The following is a 27,497-nucleotide window of genomic DNA, read 5'->3' as shown; positions in this document are numbered from 1 at the left end:
ACGCCCAAAAGAAGTTCACGTACCAAGTTTCGTTAAGATATCTCAATTTTTACTCGAGTTATCGTGTGCACAGACGGACGGACGGACGGACGGACGGACGGACGGACAGACAGTCACCGCTTAATCGATTTCTCTTTTCATTCTGATAATTTATGTATACATTTGTCTATATCTATCTCGATTCGTTTTGCCTGTTACAAACAACCGTTATGTGAACAAAATTAATATATCCTTGTGCACAAGTGCGCTCGGGTATAAAAAGTCTACACTGTCGCTAGCACCCACTTTCTCTAAGCTTATGTATGTACATACTTCCGCCTCCTTCCTGCCTTCCTTCCTTCTTAAAAATGTCCTTTTTCAATTCCATTCAAACACACAAACCCATTCATGATAAAAGTAATACTACTACATATTTGTATACATGGAAAAAAATAATTCGAAAAAGAAAAATTGAAATCAGCTACAAAAGCTAAAACAAGACCAAACTTGTTGTAAAGGAAGGCCATTAAACAGGCGCTGAATGTCGGAATGAATCTTTTATACTACATCCACACGCATATAAATAAATATAATACATTTGGCGACATTGGAAAATTTACATAGAAAAATCGCAATAAAATATCGTGCGGGCAATTATACGCATACAATTATAATAATACTTAGCGTTTTTTTGGTAATTTTCATTTTTATTTCATCACCTCCATTCCTCAAATAAAATGAAATTCTATTTGAGTAAATTTAAATGATCTTTATTAACCGACTTCCAAAAAAGGAGGAGGTCAACCGATTTCGATAATTCTTTTTGCATCGGAATGGTAGTGTCTCAGTGGTGGTCGCTTCTGGTTTAGTTTGATTTTTGCTTATAAAAATTACTTGCTATCTGAGAAGACCCCCGAAGAATAATTTTCTAGAATATATCAATCCGCTAAGGACCTTCCAAATTTCCTTTTGGAGGAGTTTCTTAAAGTAAGGGCCGAAACAACACTTTCAGGCATGAAAAAAAAATGTTCTACGAAAATATTTCCCATGAATTTTACTATGTCTTAAGTTTAATTTCGCTCAGATATTTACTTTACCCATTTCTTCCACTTTTTCGGAACCTACTTAGGCCAGGACATTTAAACTTTAGTAGGAAATAAAATGGCAATACGCGCTAAATGTTTATTGCTGGATAAGTATACTTTCAGAGAATATTTTAGTATAATCCCAGCTGATTTGAATATCCATAAAATTTTCGCACATTGCACATTAGGTCAAATGATACATTTGGCTGTGCGAAAGTTCAATTTCGTAAACCCAGTTTTACAATATTTTTTGTTGCCGTTCGATAGGGAATACTCCAAAATAACAAAAGCTTCACTTTGTTTATCTAAAATAAAGAATACCGTTAAACGGCAATCAAACACTTTCAAAACTTCAAAATTACTTTTCATCACTTATGTATTTGCATAACCTCAAAAATTTTCTGATTTTTCCCCATTTATGATTTCATAAGCCTTTACAATTTTGTTAACCTTGGGTAAAGAAAAGGGAAAAGGAAATGGAAGGAAAAAAATTAAGATGTAGTGAGTAGATTTTATTTTACTTAAGCCGCCGTTTTCAAAAAAAAACTGTTTTTTCTAGGTTATCATGCTATTACAAAGGGATAAGTGCTTGGATGTTCGAAAAACGGAAAGCTTTCTTCGGTTGTCAACCATGTTGCAAAAAAGATTGGTGCTGATGATATTTGCGAAAGTTCCATGAAACTCTTAATAGAAAAAACGCGTATTTTTTGCAATTATTTATCAAAGAATAATGAAAATTATGGAAAACAATACGGAAACGATGCTAAAACATCGCGTTTCTTGCTGATGAAGTTCTTTTCGAAATCAAAAAGCCAACTGTGTCGGCCGGATTCTAAATTTCTCCCAAAAAATGCAGTTCTGTCCTCTCCTTCGCTTAAAATTGCTTAGCCTATTTTATCCGGCGGCAAGTGGCGCTATGCAACAAGAGTTGCTGTCAAAATTCGCTTGCATTTTAATGGTGGTCAATAATCCTTTTTAATGTTGATAAATATTGAAAATGGAAGTATGTGATAGCAAAGCAAAAAAAAAAATAGCAGCCACAATTTGGATTACATTCCATCTGCTATAGCGTTATTATATATATCTTAGAAAGACACTCGCGCCGATTCGAAAAGACAATCGATGAACAGCCTTCGCGAAAAGGCAAACCCATGAGAGAATCTATGGATTGCAATTTCAAAATTGTTTGCCCAAGGTGAGTAGAGCTTTCTACATTCTTTTAACAAATTAAGTTCAAAAATATTCGTAACTGTCTCAGGAATCTTTCCTCAAGGTATAAATATCTACGAAGCATGTAGTAAATGATTTTTTTTTTAATTTAGGTATTTCGATAATGCCCTAATTAATCGCTATAAGCAGCCATTTACGTGCATATGAACATACTTATTTTATTATGTAGCTCATTTTCAGAGGGAGGGTATGGTAAAAAAATAACTTATCTCAAAACCAAGCTAATTGGACAATGTTTTCGAGAACTACCTAAACACGTATACTCATAATTTGAATATAAAAAGTCTCTTTTACAAAAGTCAAGTCATGTTTTCACATTTTATTAACTGACTTTACACTTTTTTACGTTTGCGGACCTTTTGCATTAAAATAAAGCAAAGTCTTTTAGCTACTATTAATTTCGCACAGAAAAGGTAATCATTTGACCTAATGTGCATTGTTACAAGTAGGCCAAATCATACATTTATCAGCAGAACAAAGTTCAGTGAGAACCTGATGCTGTAGGTTAATGCAGTCACTATGTTATGTATGTAAGCGATGAAATGCTGTGACTCAGAACACCAAATCTAGATAAAACAAATAGCAAGAACACTTTTATGCTGTCAATTTAACTCACCTTGTGTACATGTACACGTCAATAACAAAACTAAACACAAGACTATTGTTTCAGCAACTAAATCTGGAACTTTGACAATATTATTTTTAAGTGCAGTAATTAAAACAATACATAGTCATTGGATTAGTTTTGCCGTGGCAGTGCGAATAGGGCCATTAGTCTGTGCGAAAGTCGGTATGATTTTCTTTTCATTTTGTGTGGTATAGAATAAATCTATCAATGACTGAATCATGAAAACTATCGATATGCATAGATATATTTTTATAAACAGTCTATCAACACTATTCAGACAGTGGAGACATTTCCAAAACATTTCTTTTTCGTATTACCAGTCAGAGACAGTTGAAAAAAGTCAAAATTTGTTTCTTGTTTGTTTGTGTACTAATTATTCAAACAAAATAAGTATCTTTGAAAATTGTTTAATAAATTGTTTTAGCATTTGAAATGAATACAATCAACAAGACAACTGTGCGCATAGCTGTCGGTCTGGCGAGCACACTCTTCATCGGCTATTGCGTCTATTTCGACCGTAAGCGACGTGCTGATCCCGATTACAAGAAAAAAGTACGCGAACAGCGACGTCGCAATCGAAAAAATGCTGACCGAAATGGAATACCAAATTTGAGTGATCACGAAGCAATTGAGCGCTACTTCCTGCAGGAGATACAATGGGGTGAAACATTAATTGCGCGAGGTGAATTTGAGAATGGTGTGGGACATCTGGCCAATGCAATAATCGTATGCGGACAACCAGGGCGCCTGCTGGAAATGTTGCAGATGTCATTGCCGTCACAAGTGTTTGCCATGCTCATACTCAAGATGCAGGAATTGGGCAATCGTGCACAAGCGGAAATCAACGATGCACCCAAAATTGTTAAGGTTAAGTCCATTGAGAGTGCCGACAATTTGAATGAGATCAGTTGCGGTCAAAGTGCTTCGTAGCATGAAAGGAAATGAGTTTATATTTTGTATGCGAATGGAGTGGGGCGTGTATATGTTTTGTATGAATTTTTAATATTTCTAAAGCAAGTAAATTTTTAAGTGAAATCTTAAAGTAAAAAAGGAATTTTGCGGAAATTTATAAATATCCGTTTAAATGTGGAGACGCGCGTGAATTAGCTTTTTATGTTTGAATAAAATTGACAGTGATTACTTAAATGTTACAAAAATGTAATTAGTCTATACTAATATATATTTTGAAGGCCGTTTTTTTTCTGTTTGCCCTTTTTTCTGTTCTGCTGTTAATTCGTACGGAATACAGCGCGACGCAAGGGTTATTTATACATATACATATGTACATACGTGCTAATATTAACGTTAATGTTGATTCTTATGTTAAAAAAAAAAAAACAAATATGTAAGTACAGTTCATGGATAACTAATGTAGGCAATTACATATGTATGTACAATGAGCAATTAACATTGCTGTTAGCACTTACAAAAGGCGAATGCATATAGGGTGGTAGCGGTAGTACAAAATAAAAACTACATTTGTATTTTGTTTTCGCTTTCGGTACACAAATGTCAAATTTCAGCTATTCTTCGCTCAAGGAGGAAGAGGGACAGAAAACTCCAACACTCTTACTTTCGCACTCACTCATAAGTAGTTTTGACATATGTGTACGGAGGTGAATCAAAGCAGCTATCCCAGCAACACCACCTTATATCGTCGCTGGAATAAAGAAACCCTGTAAATGCTGTAAATTCGATCATCGTACCACTGGATAGACAATCCTTTAATCTATTAGAAAAATCTTCATTTTTCTTAAATATCTTTTTGGATCACGCACTTATTCGCGAAAAACAAAATTTTAATTTTTAATGGTGCACTTGGACCATTATTAAGAAAATTCCGAAAAAATTCTTTTAATATTAAAATAACGTTAGAGAATTTTACTTCATTATATTACTGCTAACTTTCACAGGCAGTTTCAAAATGTGAATAATAAAATTGTGTAATATCGACATAAACCCATTAATTTTTATGAGTTTGCAACCACTATAAAATAGTGTAGAATGATTTCATATAAAAATGTTCAAAGATAAAATAGTATATAAGCAGATGCTTTCAGAAAAATGAGCTCAAATGGCATTTCTAAGTCATTTTTTTCTGAATTAACAGCGAAGGATTCAATAAGAAGCGTGGTTTATTTAAAATATGAATTTTTGAATAACAAGCGCGCACTTTAAAGTTTAGATTTGGTCGATTGGATCATAAAAACTTCAAATTTGTTTTTCTCAAAACTATACTTTTCATGTTTCACTACTTCATTATTCCAGCGACGGTATGAATTCGCCTTGGCACTCACATTTGTATATGAATATTTATGTACATTAGACTGCATCACCAAAAAAAGTTGCGGTTTTTCCATCGGGATTACAAAACGTATTATATTTTAAGACGTCCACTAAAATATTTCGGAAAAATATTAAGATTTAAGCGAGCTGGACCGATTTAAAATTACTTCCACAAATTAAGCTTTTTATGAATAAAAATAGTTTCTTAAAGAACTTTTTGAAAAAAGTCCCCTCAGATGACAAATTAGAATAAGCTTAAAAAATCTGCATAAAAATATTTAAAAATATTTTCAACGGAATCGTAAGAATGATATTTTTGATGCTGTTTTTTTACTTTTTTCAAAGATTGATTTACGAAAAACTTGAATAACTGGGCCAAAACTGTTCTGATTTAGACTTATGGGATCTCAGTAGAAAGGTATTTTCACACCGTTTTCATTTCTGGCCAAAAGAAACGTCATTCGTGTCCCATCTTTTTTTTTCGAATACCAAAACATCTTAATTCAACTTTCCTACTTTTCTCTTCCATCCTTTGAATAAGTTTATTAGCAAATACATGAAAAGGGTGAGAAAATACCTTTCCAATGACACCTCTTAAGTCTAAATCGGAAGAGTTTAGGTTCAGTTATCCAAGTTTTTCTTATACCAATCTTTGAAAAAAGTTAAAAAACAGCATCAAAAATCTCATCATTACGATTCCGTTAAAATTTTTTTTTATTTTTTTTTAATATTTTTATGCAAATATTTTAAGCTTAAATCGTTTTGTCATTTGAGGGGATTTATTAAAAAAAAATCTTTAAGAAACTATTTTTATTCATAAAAAAAAACATTTTTGGAGGTATTTTCAAATCGGTCCAGCTCACTTAAATCTTAATATTTTTCCGAAATATTTTGGTGGACGTCTTAAAATATAGTAGATTTTATAATTCCAATGGAAAAATAGTACCGATTATTTTTTGTATGGGGAGTGATGCAGTCTAATGTACATTCATATGAATGTATATAATTACGCATAAAAACCCTGCTTCTATGTTTTATGTACGTAAAAGCAGCAACTCTTATCCATCTATGACATAGTAGATTCTATGTATATCGCAAAGCTCGAGAACGGCTGAACCGATTTTATCGAATAGGCTAACCAAAATCCCGATATACAAAAGGGGCGGGGAACCTCCCGTGTAAACCGAATTTTTCATACTCCATATCTCTGGAAATGTGCAAGGTAGAGTTCTGAAACTTGGTATGGAGATACTATATATATGCAATCAATCGAATACTCTAGATAAAAATTGGATATATTGTACAAGGGGCGTAGGACCTCCCATACAATACGAATTTTTCACTTTTTATAGCACTGGAGCTGAGTATGGAGATACATATATGAAATCAGTCGCTTACTAATGAATAAATATTCGGACTATTTGAAAGGGGGACGTGGAACCCTCATATAAACCGAATTTTTCATAATAATAACCTTGGAAGCGTTTATGTCGTCGTGGCGCCTCCCATACAATTCGAATTTTTCTTATTGCATATCTCTAGAATTGTTCTTGGTAGAGTACTGGAACTTGGTGTGGAGATATATAAAATTAATCGCATAGTCGTGGAGAAAATACGGAGCTATTGGAAAAGGGGTCGTGACACCCTACCATGCAAGCTAGATTTCATACTGCATATCTCTGTAAGTGTTCATGGTACAGTACTGGAACTTCGTATGGAGATATATGAAATCAATCCAATACTCATAGAGAAAAATGGGCTCTTTGAAAAGAGGTAAAGAACGAACGGTAACATCGGATATGACGAAAATTTTTCACGTATTATGCATTCATATGTACATATTTACATAGATTACTAAATGATAAACAGATCCATATTAGCTGCAATCAACATATGTACGTATATATTTATTTACATACAAACGCTGCGATTAGGTTATATAGTTATATTGCGCCATCTGTTCCCCACAAGCAGAAGTACCTACACACACACATACTTTTTGTCTCCTTCTCTCACTTCCGGCGCATGCACTTGTTTGCAAAATGATGACAAAGTGCTTTTGTATGGACAATCATTTATGCACATATATTTAAATAAAATAAACATGCATAGAAGATATCTACCAAACAAAAGGAAAAAATTTGAGTTTTTGACTGAAGGCAACAAAAATAAAATCATTCGAGCGGTTGTCGAGCATTTTGGTAATAAAAAAATTGCTAGTTTTTTCAACAATTAAAATGCTTAAAACGCTCAATATATGTTGAATTTATATAAAATTTGTACACGATAATATTTACATTGCTCTAGAGAACCTATATCCCGAAAATGAAAGTTATATCTGCAAATCATAAGTTGCTAGAGTACTTGAAAGGCTCAAAATTGTCTCCAAAATAAGCCAATATTTACCGACAGGAAACGAATCAGATACTGCACCTAGAAAATAATTTCGTTACAACAACTAATTATGTTTCTCTCGACACGTGATTTGGGCAAAGTTACACGATAGGGTTACAGTTACCAAATCTTGTGTTGAGAGAAAAATATATAGATAGCTGACACGTTTCTGAGTGTGGAAACTTTGCAAAACTAATACTATCTACTTTATAACCGAAAATGATTAGTAACAGTTTTTTTTTTTTGTTTTGTACTCACTTTCTAAACTCAATTCGTGCTCTCTGCTGCTCACAGATATTGTTGCAGTTAGTTAGCTAATCCTTTACTCCTGTCGCTATTGTCCTTGATTATTAGACACAAAGTTGTGATTTTGTTTTTTTGCTTAGTTTTATTTCTTATCCATCCAATTATCTATCTTAATCCTTATGACATATGTTTTCTTTTGATTTTTTTCATTTCTTCATTTTCTTTTCGAACTTGGGTTTGATTTGACTTGTGGGTAGAAGCAATTCGTTGGCATTATTCTTACATGTATACATATGTATGTATGTATGTGCGTAGGGAGAATAGATTAAATCAATTCATCAACTATTAACTTCTATGCATGTATGTACGGGTATGTAGTACTTGTAGTACTGAGTAGTACTATAAAAATATTTGCATGCAAAATTGGTAATGCGCTACAAAGTATCCGGGCATGTGGCACGCAGAAACCCATACACACCCAACTCTAAGTCCCATCAGCTTCAGACAGTTGCCCAATCGCCGGGTATTCGCATTCGCAACCGATTCACTCATGCTACTTTCCGCGCTTTTTTCCTGCGTTTCTTTTATTTTTTCTTCTTTTTACATGCAAATCCATTTCTTAGGTTACCACTTTATTTAGCTAAAAATGTTTTGTTATTGTTATTTATTAAACTAACTGCTCACTCCAGCGCTGCCCACTCCTCTAGTGCACCCAAGATGGTGGCTTTACAATGCTGTTGTTGTTATTGCTAGCGATACTATTGAGCAGCGATGGCATCAATTGTGGCTGCTGTTGCTGGGGTAACTGTGCCTGCAGCTGATTCAATTGCTGCTGCTGATGATGTTGTTGTTGTTGTTGTTGTTGCTGCTGCTGGTGCTGCGCATTATTCGCCCCGCCGAGGGCGCTATTAACAATATTTGTACTGTCATTGCCAACAGCTGTGGGGTCAGATGGGAATGGGATGTTGATATCCAACATGCCATCAATGCTCATCTCCTGTCGGATTAACTGCAATGTGAATTTGTAGCGAGAGAATCGGCAGAGAGTTTACATTGTTTCAAATTATTTCAAGCGGTTACAAGATAATTTGATACTCACTTCCTCCAGATTGCACTCTAGGCCAGGTTGAAAGCTGTCTAGTGTAAATTCGTCAATTTGTGGCTCATTATTGAGTGCTTCCATGCATTGCCCGATAAGTGTTGATGCGCAGTTGTTGTCTGCGAATGCAAAAAACAAAAAATGACAATATTTGGGTATTTAATTCATATGGTAGTTGTTGGCACTTGAGTGCAAAAATCTTGGAGAGGTAATCTTAGTCCTAACGACCTTCGAAGCCTACACCGATAGTCATGATATATATGGTTAATTGCGGGCACCGAAAATAACAGCTATTCTTTTTTTAAAGTTAAACTAGGCCAAATATTTTTTAAGTCCGACTCTATAAAGAGGAATGCTTGAGCTTATCCACGAATAAATTACGAGTTATTACAGAAATTCTTACAGGACACTGTAAGCTGAACAATTACCTGGCTAAACTGGGTACTTACTGCAGAAGTGAAGCATATTTGGTAGGGTGAGCATCGAAACTGTGCGGAAGATTTTGCAACGATGTCCTGCACTGATGCACACGGCGCTTAGGTGATCCTCGCATAACCGAAAGTGCAGTTTAATCAAAATATTTAGGGTAAATATTAAAATTACCCCCAGCTACTAAATTAATAGACAGACTAGAAATCTATAAAAGGCATAGTTAGATCTCAAGGTCGCAGTGCTCCATTCTCAACAATAATCTGGTAAGTTTAGTTATGTCTGTAAAAGGTCACAGAATTCTCTGAGCTGGAGGAGTCGGCACGTGACTAATTTATGTCTTCCAATGAACAGATGCTCAAAAGGACATCTCGACGAATGATGCGAGAAAAGCTAGTTACTACAGAACTCTCGATGGCCAAAGCGGTTATATGTATAAACTTATACCAAAATTAATAAAAAATTAAGAAGACTTTAACTGCTTATAAATATAAAATTTTTGGAAATTGTGACTACATAAAGCTCGTTAAATCCATTAAATTTTTTATGGTTAAGCTCATTAAACTTTAAGCTATGAAAATCGATAACAAATAATGCGCTGATCACATTTTCGCAGATTTCCCGAAAATCGGACTACGATGAATTTAACGGTAGCTAAGTAATTTCAACTAACTTTTAATTTCTTTCGATAGCCATATTTTTTACCGGTCAAATTTTTTCATCTAGCCACCTACCTTCCAAATTTGTGCTAAGTGACTGTTGTTGCTGCTGCTGACGTTGTTGTTGTTGTTGCTGTTGCTGTTGTTGCTGCTGCACTTGTCGCTGTTGCTGCTGCTGCTGTTGTTGCTGTCGTTGCTGTTGAACCAATAAACTGGTGCCATTATCATTCGCAACGCCAGCAGAGCTGCCGGCATCTAAAACCACATTACTGTATGTGTTCAAAGAGTCCGACGATGGTTCGCTGTTCGGATACGCGGGAGACATGGTTGTTGTGACAGAATTAGGTGACAGACCCTGCGGGCGAAGAAATAAAAGGTGCAAAGAAAAAAAACGCAAGTTTATAGAACTATAAATTAAAACAAATGTCTATATTTACGTACGTCGCGTGAATTATGCAAGCAGCTGCACGTCAGAGAGCGATGCAACATGCACTGTTGGGCCTGTAAGCCATAACCCTGTGATACGACGGGCCCATTCAAGCTATATGTCTGTGGCGGCTGATAGGGGGGTGGCGGCTGTGTGGGTATACCCGAGGCAGCGCTAAACCTACTCCAACCGTATGACCGTTAAGTGGTAAAAGGAAGAGACAAAACAAATTCACTTTATTTATCTGCTGGCGATGAAGTTGGGAAACAACATATGTACATATGCATGTACATATGTATATACTTAGCTTAATTTTTAACACGCAGAAATATAAAAGAACTTCAGCATGCACAACCATACACATACACATGCATACACAAAGGCTTTTACAAACAAAAAAACACATTTTCTGTTGCAAAATAGTGCAAATCACCATGCTTTGGAAATAAAAATTTGCGTTCAAACACCCTTTTCAAAAGCAAAAAAAAAAAAACAAAAACATTTAACTTAAAAATAAACAGTTTTCCATAATTAATTACAAAAATCAAAATGGTCACTGACCCTTGCAGAATATCCTTTGGCAATTTTACGTCCGCTATCGAACCGGCTAATTGATCCATTGACGCTGACTGTGCCGGCGTTATGGTTGTATTTGTGTAGTCAGCACCAAAGCTCCAATCTGGCTCGAGTCCTATTAGCGCTGGAATCGGACTGAGACGTCCGCAGGAACTGGCATTCGAAGACGCGCGTTGTCGGAAGTCTGGTGACAACTGGAAATTACCACTTTGGTTGCGTCGCGAAAAGGTAACAAAATTAATCAACCACGATTGAAATGAAAAGAAAGGCAATAAATAAATTAAAAAAAAAAGAAAATTTAATTGAAATCAAATAGAAAACTGATTAGGAAATATAAAACATATGTATGTATGCAGATCTAATTTGTAAATATTCCTACTTAAAATTAAAAATTCATGAACTACATATGTACACTTTTAGCTACATAGGCATATTAGTTTTACGAAATAAAAATTCTCCGTCTTCTGGATAAATGCATAGTGCATATTACTTAAGTATTAATTTGCACACACAAATTCATTTTCAGGCGTCTTTGGTACCCTTTAAAACAGCTAACTATAAGCAGAGGATTCAGGGCAGATCCTGAAAGACAAATATATTTATTCAATCAGAGGGACCAACCGCAAATCAAAGCCAAAGCATTAAAAGAGCTTACGATGCCTCAATGATAGACAAATTCTCACGTAGCAGGCACTCACCAGTGTATTGGGTGGAACGATCATACATCAAATCTACAACACAATACGACAGTCCCCTTAGCAACCGGACCTTGTAACAAAGATCGAGGTGAGATTGGAAGCTAACGGTAGTCTTTTCTGATATTGAGCGGGCGTTAAACAGCGCTATCTTTGACTCTATGTGCTCTGCGGCCAGAAGACATGAAGTGCACAAAATAACCGTTAGGTGGATTCACCTGATGTCATCTAGCAGACTACTGACAGTGGGGGACGAAGCTAGCCTTTATACCATTCTAGTGTTTGGGAGAAGATGCCCTCAGCGAGGTAGGCTATAACCTCTCTTGTGGTGTTTGGCAGCGCAAGGCTTCGTTCGCATCCACTGTCATCAGATAAATCTCTCAGGGAGGTCTGCATTGATTGATGAATGGGGCACTTTGCATTGCCTCGCTGTAAATCCCAGCAAGACAACCCTAGTATACATAGTTTTAATCAGACCAATTGTCACGTACTCTGCCGTAGTATGGTTGCGCAAACCAATGCTCAAAATCACGGTTTTGGTGTTGTATAGGCACTCTTTTGGTCTGTGGCAGGACGATCGGTTTTTAGAGCAATATCCTTTTTTTGGCAACTATTGACAAACTGATGCCAGGAGTCTCCTTTGGAAGAAAGTATGTATTTAGATTTCCTACATGGAAGCTCGCCGAAAACTTTTTCCATCGACGGCTCAATGGCTGAAAATGCAGCAGGGTGGCATCTGGACAGTAACTTCAGATGCTTTACTTTCTTCCAATTGGAAGTTTTTGCGAAGTTGCTCTAAATGCCCTGGAAAGTGCTAACACCTCTTTAAAGATAGGCCAGGGATGTAAGTGGAGGCGGAACTCCGTTAGAAGTTGGAATGAGTTTAAAATTATTTGCGTGCCAAGACACTACGGTATTCAAGGAAACGAACTATCTAATGAATTGGAGAACTGCGATTCTTTGGAGACTTCAGTTTGACCGGAGTCATAAATAAAACTCATGAGGGGCGTTGGTGTGGTATTGACGCCTGCAAAACAACCAAGTGCTTCCTGAAAAGGTCTGACAGGGTGGTAGAAAAATTCCTTCTCAGACAAGGATCTAGCGCCCTTCTAGGACTGATTTCGGGGCACAATCCTTGGGGGCGACATATGGTCATCATAGAGTACCGAGGAGCCACTGTGTACATCTTGCATTTTCGCTGCCGCCATCCGGCCTTTGCCAGACTTAGATGGTACATTTTTGAGTCGGTTGTATTAAAAATAGACGAGATACATTCTTTTTCCGTCCACAAACTGCTTAGATTCATAAAGGAGTCTGGTAAGTTTGCAAAGGAGTAATGAATTCCCACCGCACTTTTATATCCCTGTCCCATAAATCCTGTCTCTTGTCCTTAAGTACAATGGGCAATACTGCCTGAGTGCTTGGAAAAATTGTTGTTAGTTTTTCCAGCCACCCACAATTCCATTCCATGGTTTATACATATGAGTTTATAGAAGGGGAGTGGAACATCCAATATGCGTGGCATTTCAGTCAGTTGTAACTTCGAAACTGTAAGTCACATGACTTTTAGATTTGATGTAAAGAGTCGAGATATCTAGAGAATCCGTCTCTATTATACGACCTGTATTAACGGGCATTAATCTTATGATAACATCTGATTCTGCAAACATAGATGGCGCTGGAATCAAAATATCTAGAAATTACGCACTTGGAAAATGATTTATATCTACTTTCTACTTCAACTACTATTTTAAGTACATATCTGTAGCATTTTAATAAAACAACTTATCTCGAGTTGAGCCAATTTTTCTTAAAACAATATTTAATTGGGTAGCCAAATAGTATTTTAACGATTAACTAGCCTTAGGCTTAGTTTGAGATGTACTTTTAATAGAAGCTTAATCTTCCATTACTAACATGCTGTCTCACAGACCGAACACATTCTTAAAGCTTTCTGTAAAACACAGTTGAGCTTTCCAAACTTTATTCTTTGTATACCTTTTGGTATACCGATGTAGATTGATTCCTTTTTCAGTGACTCGGTCTTTGTAAAACCCTTTAAACGAGACTTATTCTGTTTTAATCCAAATTTAGTTAATTTGTATCATCGAAATGCCGCAGATATGCACATAAAATTTTTCAACTAAACTTGTGCTTTGGAAACTATTATAAAGCTGCTATAACATGCTTGCTCCCACATTTGCGTGTATTTAGTTTGCAAAAAGAACTTATCATTGCAAGCAGCCAATATTAAAATGGTATTTTAAATCATAGTGTAAATATTTCGAAACCGAATAATATTTCTGCCAAGATGCTAAAAAAATTAATTTTCTAAATGTTATGCCAAAGAGGCAAAAAAGCGAATGGAATTGTTTCAAAAATACTGTGGCAACTACTGCAATTTTGCACTAAGTTTTTTATTAAAGCATATAATATTCATGACTCTAAGTTAATAGATACCTGTGCAATGGACTCTCCGAGAAGTGATCCAAACCTTCACTCACGCTACTGCTGGGCGATGGTGTCGCATCGTTCAGACCGGTAATGCCCGCCTGACGTAGAGCCTCCACGCGCTTTTTGGCACGCCCCCGACGCTTCTCGTAGCGCGACGTTTCCATAGATGCGGCACGCCGACGCACTGATTTGCCCGGTTTCGCATCCGGATTAAGCATCCACCAAGACGATTTGCCAGTACCCTCATTTTGGACGCGCATAAATCGATTGTGCAACGATAGATTGTGACGAATGGAATTCTAGAAATGAAAAAAAGAAAATATTGTTAAAAAACCGAGTTTTAAAAAGATTACTTATTTAATAAGTTAAAGTGAACCCTTTCCGGTTCTGGTCTAGTTCTGTATGAGAAAAAAATATAGGTAATATCGAGAATGTTCCCACAATCGAGCTAAACGGCAACAATTATATTGAGAAAAGTTTGAACGGGAGCAAAATTAGAACAAAAGCTTCGGGAACGTTTCCGTAAAGAACAAAATGCGAACAAAATTGCCGGGAACGTTCTCAAAAAGAACAGAATGAGAACGAAACTTTCGGAAACGTTTTCCCGGATGATAAAATAAACGCAAAAGTCTGGGCAACCTTCTGCTAGAGAACAAAACCAGTACACAAGTTTTGGGAACTTAGTGATAAGAATGAGAGGGCCATCTGAGTGTTGGGATGAAAAATCGTTTTAGTTAAAATAACGATTGTTAATTCTTAGCCAGAGGAAAGCTGGATCATTTCAACTTCCGTATCCTTTATCATTAGGAGGCACTGTTTATTTATGTAACAATTTTTCATTTTCTGTGCAAGAAAAGTTAATTTCTTAAGTCTTTCGTTGACTTAATATGCATAATTATTTTTAAAATTTCTGTTCATTTTTGATTAATTTTACCATAGGAGGTTTCTTCCCGGTCGTACTCTATCAGAAAGTCACTTAGACTCTTGTTCGCATGCTATACTTTTCCAGAACGTTCCGGAGCCTTTTTTCCCCCGTGTTTCCCTTAGAAATATTCTCGAAAGTATTGTTAGCATTTTGTTCTCTTTGGGAAGGTGCCATAGAGTTTTGTTCTTGTATAATTCCCATTGAGAACGTTCTCTACAGTTTTGTCCTCACATTTGTTCTTGCGTTTTTAAGCGTTCTTGGAAACAAACTACGAGAACGAAATTCACTTTTGATCACACCCTTTGTTTTCACAATTTTTTTTTTATTTTAATGTTTTTTAATTTGCTATTTTTCAGACAATTGGTACTACTGCCTGTGGAAAACTGATCCAAATGTTTTATGAAAATTTTCGTTGTGCAAGAAGTGCGTTTTGAGCATTGCGCATTTTGCGATGAGGACACCGGCGCCCGTCGTTGGAATTTTATTTATAAAAGAAAATCTGCGGTCTTATTGAGTCACCCTGTACTGTATATTTTCTTAACAACGTCTTGACAGTTAGATCAATGCTTTGCAGACTAAAATAAAGCTCGATTGTCGCACAATTATCGAGCAGAAACCATTGAAAAAACCCTCAACTAGCATTGCTGAGCTTGCAATACGCATCCCCTTTTTCGCTGATAGTACATTCAACGGTTCCACGAGAGGGTGAGTTGACTTCATTTTTATACATCATCGCTGATGTAACAATTTGTAAGCAATTGAAACCGCTGCGTTGCGACAACATACAGTTCCAGTCCATGTCTACCATTCAGTGCTTTGTATTCAACTACTCTCCCGCCACGCCATCAACTCTACTGCGCCAGTTAGTGAAGACATTTCAATTGTCTGCCGACATTTTTATTGCTTTTCTTACAAGAAACCCAAAGAAATGCCACGCTTCTGCTGCGCTAATTGGACCGACGTAGCTTTTGCGCTGCCGCTCTATCTAGCTCCCTGTCTCCGCCGCAACATTCCCACTGTTGGCTGTGCCACTGTTGTGCTGCTGGTTTTTGCTGCTGCCACTGCTCACATTTGAACTGTCAATTCATATTTTATGACATAAACCATAAATACTGTGTGGCAAAGAGCTGTCAGCGAGCGCGTGCGGGGATAGTAAAGAAATAAAGCGGCAAGGGCTTCGCATATCAAAAAACAAAAAACAAACAAGAAGGCAGAGAGAGAATGTTTCAATTGTAAACGATTCATCGACTTCGATGACTAGACATAGGCCAGAGGGGGAGCTGTGAAAAGTGTTCAAGGTACGAAACACTGGAGCCACATTGCGGTGGTAGAATACAAACATACAAATCTAACATCACCTGCTCTATGAATTTGTCAACGTACAAACGAACACGCGCACGCCGCTACACACTCCTCTGGCCTTGAAAGACATACCTATGTGCGTTTGTGTTTCCGCCGACAAGGCAACTAAGCGAATCGCCCCAAAATAAGTGGGAAAGAGAAACAGTAGCAAAGTGATGCAAAAACAGAAAAAAAAAATCCAACAAAAGATAACGAAAAAAAAAACAGGTTCTAAAACATCAGTAAAACGAAAAACTAGACAGGCAAACTCGTTGATGACGCGACAGCACACACGGTAACGTGCGACGGACTGGCGCCTTTTATCACCGTTACGAAGGATGCGCCGCAGCAGCCCTTTTACCACATTTATACCGTTGGCATTCTCATCCCTAGAAGCACCAGCAAGGCGACGCATCACGCCGCAGACTATCTATGCGGGTGGGTGTATGTACGTGGCCGAGTGTGTGTGTGTGCTCTAACAGTAGCTTACTCCTCGCTGCTGTCAAACACACAGGCATGTGTATGTATGTATGTACATATGTAGTTATGTCTGCGGCACTCTAAAAAAGTAAGTTTAACTTAATTTTACTTTTTGCTAAACTTTTTCTTGGCGTCACTGCCAATAGTTGCGTCGGCATCCTTTTTGCACGTTTACGTATCCTTTTTCCGAAATTGTGCCTTTTACGCTTCTTTTTATCTCTTTTATTTTTGTTTGTTATCACGGTTGTCGTCCTCACTTTTTGGTTATTGTGCAGGTCGTTATGGGGCTGAGCTAATGGTTTAGCCTTTGGTTTAGTTTAGTTGTTGGCTTTGATTTTCAAAAATGTGCCCACTCTTTCAGCGTTTTATTTTTTTTCATGGTTACTTATATCGTTTTCACTTACAGTAATCATATTTATTTAAGCGCTTTAGTGGCAATTTTTGTGCGTAGCTTTGTATGGCTCTCTTCAACTCTTTTATTTACGGAAAGTAAAAAATGTCTAGCAAGAAAATTGTACTTATGTTAACGGTAATATGCTTCGCGTTAAAGCTTAGAATTCTTGCCAGTTATTTTGTGGTGAGTGAAACAATGTAGAAAGAAAATTTAGACAAGTATTGCAATTTAATCTAACCGAGGACGAAAGTTCTCTAAAAAAAAAAAATTAAATAGATATTTAAAATTGTTGGAAAACTTCTCTTATTTTTGGAAAAAATAAATTAAATTTGGTCGGCAATTTAAAGTTTAAAGCAAGTAGCACTTTTATATAATTTCTATATCATTTCCACCACAACTTTGAATTTATAGGAGGACCTGCAAGCGGAGTAAGCAAACCGTCTTCAATAGGAAAAACCTCTTTCTAATCAAGCGAAACATTAGACCAATGCTGACCTTACTTTCAGCACTATTTCTTTATCAGACCCTCGGCCGTCCATGTGCTTCATCAGCCGGCAAATCCTTGCACATCCGGAGAGTGTCGACACCCGCCATAGTGCGCTACGCAAGGCCAACAAAGTCTGCTCCTGAGGCACATCGACGTGTTTTTTATAAACAGAGAAGAGAACGCAGTTCATGGTAGGCTAGGCCCCGCGAGGTTCGACCTCATCAGAGTGGCTTTCGACGTGTCATTGAATCACACAAAAACCCATCCCCCTCCCATGACTGCCCAGCATCGCTAAACATCTAATACTATATAATATAGCACAAATCATTTGCAGATTATAGTTTGTACCAACGTCGGTAGGCCTATCGAATTCGACACGGCCAAACATACGATTTTCTGCCAAGACACACTACACTCTTTTCTTCCAGATAAAACGAAATGGTGGATAACCAGGTGTCTGTGTGGACGTCAATAGTTAGTTGAATTCAGAAACTCTAAATATAAGCCACACAGAAATTATTAGGGAGTCGCACAAGGTGGTATTTGGCCGAGCTTCTCCTCCGATTTGTGGCGTGCTTTATGAGAAGCTGTTTAAGAACACAGTCGTATACCCAGTGTAAATAGAGATTTATCTAAATTTTCTAGCTGTCTTCATGTATGTATGTATGTGTATGTGCACTTAATTTTTTTCTTCATTTCATTAACATATGTACTTACATACAGACTTGAGCGAACATGCGTGTCTATAAACTAAGATTTATAGACTAGTTATATACATCAGCACTTGATGACATCACAGATTTTCAAGTAATCAAAGCACGCCGATCGTTTTGGGCAAACATTTACCTAAACAATATATCTTAAGGCTTGCACACGCAAGCCATACATGCAAATACTAACGTATTTATATGTAAGTATACATATATGTACATATGTATATATATGTACGTAGGCTAAAAGCTATAACTCTATAAAATTTTATAAGCATTACCAGTCAAGTGAAAAGGCTTTAATTGTTCGACTGTTTATAATCAATCAGCAAACAAGCAGCGCAGATGTTAAATATACTCGCTCGTAGCAATGGAATGTGAAAAATATTCGAACAGAATCACCACTTAAACATTTTATCGAAAGGGCGTTTTACATGCTCGCCTTTTTGGTATGTTCACACACAAATTACCGCCTCAGCTATTATTTAGTTACTCATACGCCCCCGCAATCTCCGTTGCCTACAATAGTTGATGCTAGGCATTTTGCATGCCGGTTAGTTACATACACTCCACACATATCAGCTGACAATCGTGTATATTCATAGGTATGTAAATACCTAGACAATATTTTACTTACGTATTACTTAGATATATTTATACAATATGTATGTATATATGTAAGTACGCATGGTATATAACTATATATGTACACAAATGCATGATTGACATCCATACGGATATAAAAAGTATTAGGCTACTAGACAATGTAACAGATACTCGACACATATTCCAATAGCTACAACCCTGCAGTAAAAGCTACTAGTTCTAAATTAGCTGACTTCCCATCTGCTTTTTAGAGCAAATTTTTAATTTTCTGCCTTTTTTATTTAGGTAACAGCCATAATAATAGAAAGAGATATTTTGACTAGTTTTTTTTTAATTATTTTTTTGTAGGAAAATTTTGGTACATCTCTTCCACCAACTATTCACTTAACGACTTCCAATAGCATATTTATCGCGGTGATTATGGTTTTGTGGTCGTCAGAGGGTTAATATTTCATTGCCATTTTAAATAACCTAACGACAGCATTGCGTCCGTGATGGAGTCCTTGCAATTTTCATTTATGGCCTTTCATAGCCATTTAATCGCAAACGCATGTTAGAGTTCTTTCACATTCTGTTACAATGATCTGGTTCGATGGTGTATCTGTATAGCATTGTTGGTGGCAAGTTCAAAATGGGTGAGTATCGTTGGTCCACATAAATCAAGTATACGTAGGCTTATTTGAGATGAAATCCTTTAACTGTGCTTTATTATTGCATTTGGGGGGCTTTCATCACGGATTGGGCTTATTCTGGTAATTCGCCTTAAAGCAATGAGCTCAGGGGTTCTGATAGGGGATACAACTGTAGTAATTTGACTTTAACCCCCCGGCAGATTTCAATCCTGTTGTCACAGAATGAAGGTTTTACGCATTGTATAATTAGCAAAACTCATCAACTGGACCAATCGTAACACAAAGCAAATCGTTGCTGAACCCCTTCTTTGACACATGAATTGTTATAATATTTTATTTAACTTATATTGATTATTTAGTTTTAACTTTTGAAAAAGGTTGTAACTCTGTAGTATACTGTTGTTGTTTTTTTTCAAACACTTTTTCAGTTAAAATGGCCTCAGTCTGAGTCTGAATGAAAAATGTTTGAATAATTGAGTAGTCTACTTGCAAAGTGCGATATGTAAAATTTTTTCGATTTTTAGTTTTTGGAGGATTGCGTACCAGTATTTATAGTAGTTTCATGTCCACTAACAACACAGTGCAAAATCTTTTCATATTCTGAAAAAATAGCATCAAATGTTATCGCTTCTTCCAAAAGTCGCTATCATACTTGTTTACAAACCTTCGAAAGTATACATCTTCTGATGAACTTAGAAAACTGCTTTAGGTCATATAGACTGTTAATGTTATCTTATGTCATGTTATGTTATGTTACAATTTTCTAAGGCTCTTATTTATCCAAATTTTCAGGTAATAATAAAACAGATTCAATTTAAATGTTACTTGTTGTCGTGGCTGTTTTTTTTTTTTTTAATTTATGACTTTCTATTATAAAATCACATAACGCTGTTTGCAAGTGGACTACTCAATTGTTATTAGGCCAAAAAATAAGTAATTTTTAGTGGCGAATAAATTTTATAAGTATCAGAAGCGAGGCCAACATGCGTGAGAAAATCAATTAATGGGGCGATACATGGGAGACAGATACATAGATACATATCTCGAGTTGCGAAATCGACAGTTGTTGGAGATAGTGGACATGATCAGCCTGCGCATCATTTTAAACTAGTTAACAACCTAACTAGTTATCATCAGTTATATTATTTAATCCACTAGAACGTTTGTATGTACATTTGGTCCATGCATACATCTAACGACTTGTTGTTAAGGGGAAGTGACAGTACACACACAACATACATATGCATACGCCAACACAAGCTCACGCACAAACGGTTTTAGAGAATAAAAAAAGCTTTGAAAAAAATATGTGCAACTTGATTATGCTTGAATGCACACTTGTATATATTACATATAGGTATAGTGGGGAGCAGAAATAAGTGCACGGTGATTTTTATTAAATATTTGCAAGGTTTTTAAAGTTAACATTTTTTTGTTATTTGTTCATAAAAATATGGTTCATGCTTTAACCAAAATGATATAAATCAAACTTTTAAAATGAGCTTAGAAATATTTAACAAACTTTCATAAAAATTTCAACTTTTTTTTAAATTTTTATACTCAAAAAAAATAAACAAAAAAATCGGTTTAAAAGTATGAAGTTGTAATGAAAATTTGTTAAATTTTTCTAAGCTCGGTTTAAAAGTTTGATTTACATGGTTTTGGTAGTACTTATTTTATTAAAATTTAATAAGCTACCGAACTGCATACTCAAAAAAGTTCAGATTAAAAAGTTGAAATTTTAATGAAAATTTTTTAAATTTTGCTAAGCTATGTTTAAAATGCGAAAGTTAGATTTATATGGTTTTGGTTAAAGAATGACCCATATTTTTATGATGAAATAACGAAAAAAATGTCAACTCTAAAAGCCTTACAAATATTTTACAAAAATAACCGTGTCCTCATTTCTGCTGCCCACTGTACATATGTAAGCATCCTTACGTACTCTGCATGGATCTGTGTATGTAAATTGCAGATGCAAATCATTCGAGAAAAGAGGGAAACCGCCAGTTGCCGAGTACGGCGTCTCGACGAAGACGATTTGCACAAACTTCTAATGGAGTTAACCAATATTTATATAGTTAAACTTTTGTGTGAAAGCTTGTGCAAATTCAGCGCCGGTTTGGCAGCTTTTTCTCTAACAAAGGATATGTTACACTTAAAGTTTCGTCGAGAACACCAGCTACAATTACAACGGTGATGCGGAAACAGGAAAAGCAGTGAATTATGCGAATATGCGTTTAAATGGGAGAAGACATGTATTTACATAAATAAGGCCAGTATGCAGCTCTCAAGAAACCGTACAAGAAAAAAATTGGGATGCTTTTCGTGTAGCTAGAAATAAAGCCACCCTGGCAGTTAAGGGAGAAAAGCGGAAATTCTTTGCAGTCAAATTCGATCCTTCTCTCCCCTCTTGTAAATTATGGCGGAATATTAAAAATCTCCAGGTACATACCAAGGACAGAACTGAGTGTATGTTAGATGCTGCAAGTCTGAATGATGTGTTTCTTTGTAGTGCTTCGTCTAATGGTTGTATGTCACAATTCGCCCCATATCATACTTCGACTACGTATTCGAGCGAACCTTTTGAATTTTCCTCCGTATCTGAATGTAATGTGGCTAGATGTATCCTTAAAATTAAAATTGGGACCAGAAATGAGCTCCTTGATAACCTCATTGCTTTTTGCAATTTACTTTTGGATAACCCAGGCCATGCGGAATGGTAGCACGCACTGTTAACCACTATACCTCAGCGGCCTCTAATCGGAATACAAATTAAAGAAAATGAAAATTTATTGAATTGTAAACTGTATGAATTTTACTGCAGTGTTTTTATTTGGCAACAGAAATTCACCACAACACTATGGGCGGATTAATAGCGCATTTATCTGCCTATAACCGTATTTTTCAATTAAAATTTAGCTGTCCTATACACGTTTTTGGACATTTTAAACAAGTTTTGAAAGTATTTCATATTTAATTTAAAGATGGAAAGTATACGCTAATTCACAGACTATAAAAATCCTAGCTCAAATGATAACAAAACACTTTCATTATATATTTATCATTAATGTTAAGCGTTTTTTTTTCAAAAAATTTTGTTAAACAAAAATGATTTAAATTTGCGATAAAAATGACAAATGAAAGCAACAATCGCAGGTTTTTCGAAAATAATTCTGTTAAATATTTATACGAATGGTTTTTGTGCATTTTACAAAAATTTCTGATCTGATGTCTCATATTTTTGTGGTATGTACAAAAAGGGTTTTGTACAATTAAAAAAAAAAAAAAACTTTTGTGGCTCAGAAGGACGAGAAATTTCGTAATATATGTAGTTTTTGTTATATTTACGCAGATTTTATTTTCAGTGTGTATAAGCACACATACTTACATGCCATTAATCGGTGGGGTTGTGAGTCAGTTTGTAAAGCGGTAAAGAAATAAAGAGTGTAGACATATCTACTTAAATAAGTACATATGTAAATAAGTAATATGCGATTCTTATTTACTTGCATATGTACATACATATGTACATCTGATTTTGTAATTCCATTGCTAGTGTCACAGAAGTCACAAACGCCACCGAGGCGTCACACAGTGTGCTTTTTGAACACTCCATGCGAATTAATCGTAACGCTTTCGACAGATGCAACAATTTGATATGAAACAAAACAAGTTTTGAAAGCTAATGTAATTGCATTTCACGGTAAAATATTGCCATCAAGCCCAATTACTGCCTGACCTTAAAAAAATCTGTCAATATCAAAATCCACCAGATTTGTTGAAAAAAAATTTGTGTTTTATTATACTTATATTATAGATTTTGCGACGAGAAACACGATTCCACTTTTAAGAAAATGAAAACAATTGTAAACCTTCAATTTTAAAAATGCGTTATGTGTTGCATTTTTTTTTGCATGCAGCTGTGCATCCGTCACACAATTTTATATAACTCGAACAACAAGAGCATTTTAGTGCTATTCAAGACCTATAATTAGCCAAGGTAGAAATCTCTTGGCCCTTTGTGAGCCAAATTATAACGATTCCAAAATTAAACTTCGAAATTTCATTCGACATTTTTGCATTTTTTCTTTATAATTTCTGAGTAAAATAGAAATAGAATGGAATTAATATAATAACTATATATTGCTTCCGAGAAGGTAGCCTTACAAGGGTTCTAAAGTTTTTATTAAAAACCGCACCTGTTGGTATTATCTCCCTCTCAGAACTTGCATATACTTACTTCGTAAAACAGAGTTGCGGTGGAGCATTAGATCTTCAGTCCCTATTCTAATAGACATAGTATTTGCTCCATGTAATATTTAAAATAAGTAGGAGATCTGCAGACTTTGACTTTGATTTCTTCACGTACACCACTGTGCGTCGTCAGTGCCACCATCAGCACTACAAATTTCCAAAAAAAAATTACGGTATTCTCTTCACCACTGTTTTGGGCTAATACATAGTTTTTCCCCTTTTTATGCTGAGTTGCCTTTCAATGCCATTAACTTAATTTGTTTGCTCTGCACAAAAATTCGCTAATTTATTAAAATGACTTTATGGGCCTATTTAAATCTGCATACAATATATGGATTACTGGGCTACTTGGCCAGAAAAGAAAATCGACCGCCTCATCGAAGACTGAACGCACTGACTACTTTTGTAACATATTTATTTACTTACATGTATATACCAGTATATTTATTTGTTTTATGAATATATCTACTTATATAACAAAGTACGCTTAACTATTTCTTTCGACGGAAATCTCAGTAAGTAAGAACTCTCCTGCCAACTAGCTAGCTTTCATATTAATCATTTTTATAAGTGGCATCGTTATTCAGGGACAAATTAAAGTAGAGTCGATATAAATTAAACAAATAACAGACAGCCCAATTCAATGAGAATAAAGCAAATTTTTGTACTGAAGAGTTATTACGTTCTTAAATTTCAAAGTTTGATTTCATCGCAAAACTGTTTAGGTTCAGTTAAGTTATGCTGGTTGGCTTGCAAAAATCGCACATATACCGCAGGTTATAACGTCTATAGTGTTACCAGTTTAAACCAGTGCAGCCGTAAGTTTTCCAGCGCAAAGCGTTAACATACTAGCCGCCTTCGATTCGCTACTTCTTTTCTCGTTAGGTGTGAGCTCTCGCTCCTGTAAAAAAAAATTTAAGACAAAAAAAAAACAAAAACAAATACCAATTTGGGTAGGTTTTAGGTAGTAAGCTTGTTCTTTTTAATTGGATGTACATATATGTTACCGAATTTCCGTCTAGGCTTGAAAGAGGAGGAGGCTAAAAGCCCTATATTGTCATAGGAGGCCTTTGGCAAGCACTGGGGTCTCTCGACAAAAATAGTTCATTGGCTTTATGAAACTGTAATTAAAACAATTTTATTATATGAGGTACTCGTCTGATGGAATGTACTAGACGTTATTATTACGTACGTTATTAAGCTTAATTGGGTTCCGGGTTAAAGCGAAATCGCGGAAAACTGCATGGCCGATGAGCTGGTAAGACAGGGAACACTTGGAGAATTACTCCCGGTTAGAGAAAGTGGTCTACTTCTGGATAGATGGGCGTTGGGTCAGCTCAGTAAAGTTTAACTTCAAAGGCCCTGATATTTATTTCTGTATGTTTAGATTATCACAATCTTCCAGCAACCGATTGATGTATAGTATATCGACATCTGAGTGAAAGGTCGACCTATTTCAGCTGCCGATTCAAAAACGCCCTATCTCAACCCATTTTCGATACATTTTCATTTAAAAGAGGGCGTTCTTCAATCAACTTTGGAGTAGGGCGTTCTTCAATCAAATTCTGAAGTAGGGCGTTTTTGAAAAGTTTTCTGAGATATGGCATATTCGAACTGGCTGCCGAGATAGGCCGATCTTCCACTCAGGTGTCAATATGCAATTAAAGAGTATTTTAAAGGTATCATTCTGAGAATTTGGCAATATTTTTTGAATTCCGAACTTTTTAAAATGTTCTACATACTACAGATGTTTATTATTTATCTACCTAATTTTAGCACAACTTTTGCTCTGACTGCCGTACATATTAAATACAATCAACACGTCTAAGAAAATTAATTTGTGGCTTTAATTTGCGTGCTTGTAAGTATGTACGTAAGCCTACGGTTTCCTTTTATACATACATACATATGCACATGTATACGAGTATTTTATGTGAATACATACAGCATAATGCAAAAAAAAATATTAGTTACTATATCAACTGACGTCCATCCTCTAGTTATTGCTCTATTTCTGGCCTAATTTTCCTTCAGCTGATTTTCACCCCATTAAATCTTCTGTTAAAACAGTTGCCAAGAGCTACTGCATCACTTCCGCATCCATTTCTTCTATTGATTTCAAATACTTATTTCCTTTTTTAATCCACTTTTTCGTAGTAGCACATCATTGAGTTAATAGAAATTTCCAAAAATATGAAGCGAAAAAAATTGCGTAGCCCAAGAGGAAATGAACGCTTATGGAAGAATAGATTGTTTGCCGAAACACAATAATGTATACTTGTACATAATTTTATAATTTCTTTATCTTCTATTTACAGAAATATTCAACATTTTTATATTCTCCTAAATTAAATTGCATTTATTACATAAATATTCTGGGAGATTTTACAGTTTAGCAGAGAACTTTTTTAAATCAGTCCTCCATATTATTTGAAAAGTTTTGTCGCTATCAAAATTCCAAGAAAACGTTCAGAGGCAAACATCTGTACGCTTTAGCTGGCACTTTTATCAGAAAAAAATCGTCACACTCTTAAAATTCTTCCTTAGAAATCTAGTAAAGATACCTGTTTCAATAATTAAAGGTTAGATACACTGACATTTGTCTCTCTCGCACCGCTCCGTTAGCAGTCTCATCGTGTTGCTTCTTTGAACATTTACTTGAAAAAGAGTAGCTTTCATGTGAAATAGGAATTATAGGTTTTTGTACAATTTCAACCTCTCCCAATTTGAATTCAAAGCGAGCTTGATTGAAATTCACTTGGAAGTGAATTGCAGAATCCGCCTGGATATGTTTTTTTGTATACCTAAACACATAAAGCACATTTAACTGATGAAAACTGAAATTGTTTATAAATTCGATATTTATTTATTTAAAGTTATTTTAATTTTGAGACCTTTTGAAATTTGTGTACCCCTAAATAGCACACAAATTACATAGTTCACGCAGATATCTTAATATTGATTTCACTATTTCATATAAAATGCAAAATTTATTGCAAATACATTAAAATTCAGAAGCGGTGTTTCACTACTAAGTGCCTACTATGTGTACTTTTCTACTAGATACCATATTCGCACCAAGGGATTTCATTCTTCCCCTTTCTCAGTACTTCGTAAATGCAACGTTTTGAAAGGGAGTGTCAAACTGCGGCTATCAATAATTATCTAACCTTTAATTATTGAATCATGCTAAAGATACGGCTGAATCGTTTTGATTAATGGTGGTTAAGTATTTATATTGCATACAAGTGACATAAACCAATCTAATTAGTAGATATATCAATGAAGAATTGAAGAGTAAAACAATTTTTTTGTGATTGAAGTGCCAACTGATTGAAGTGCTAATTGAAGAGTGCAGTCGGCTGCGTCTGGTAAGTGCAAACGTGTATTACAAGCATAAACATGCATACATAAGTATGTATGTATGTATGTATATAAATAAATTAATTGCTATTAACTATCATAAATGTTGGCTTGG

General features: G+C 35.6%; 1 protein-coding gene and 1 pseudogene across 3 annotated transcripts in view; one reads left to right on the top strand and one right to left on the bottom strand.

The window, feature by feature from the left end:
• Positions 1-27,497, bottom strand: part of foxo (forkhead box, sub-group O) — a 132,041-nt gene that overhangs the window by 22,259 nt on the left and 82,285 nt on the right. For all 3 annotated transcript variants that reach the window (XM_017615072.1, XM_017615073.1, XM_017615071.1), the window contains 6 exons: positions 14,194-14,486; positions 11,024-11,245; positions 10,477-10,642; positions 10,111-10,390; positions 8,948-9,066; positions 7,861-8,857 (listed from right to left, as the gene is read on the bottom strand). In XM_017615072.1, the coding sequence (XP_017470561.1) occupies positions 8,552-8,857; positions 8,948-9,066; positions 10,111-10,390; positions 10,477-10,642; positions 11,024-11,245; positions 14,194-14,486 (1,386 nt within the window). In that variant the 3' untranslated portion in view covers positions 7,861-8,551. The remainder of the gene's footprint in view (positions 1-7,860; positions 8,858-8,947; positions 9,067-10,110; positions 10,391-10,476; positions 10,643-11,023; positions 11,246-14,193; positions 14,487-27,497) is intronic.
• On the top strand, positions 3,355-3,852 carry LOC108362204 (mitochondrial import receptor subunit TOM20 homolog B pseudogene; annotated as a pseudogene).

The sequence above is a fragment of the Rhagoletis zephyria genome, unplaced genomic scaffold, assembly GCF_001687245.7.
Source record: "Rhagoletis zephyria isolate East Lansing unplaced genomic scaffold, Rhagoletis_zephyria_1.1 Rzeph_scaffold_00961, whole genome shotgun sequence".
In the NCBI taxonomy this organism is placed as follows: Eukaryota; Metazoa; Arthropoda; class Insecta; order Diptera; family Tephritidae; genus Rhagoletis; species Rhagoletis zephyria.
The sequence above is the reverse complement of the archived record's forward strand: the minus strand, read 5'-3'. Positions and strand labels throughout refer to the sequence as shown.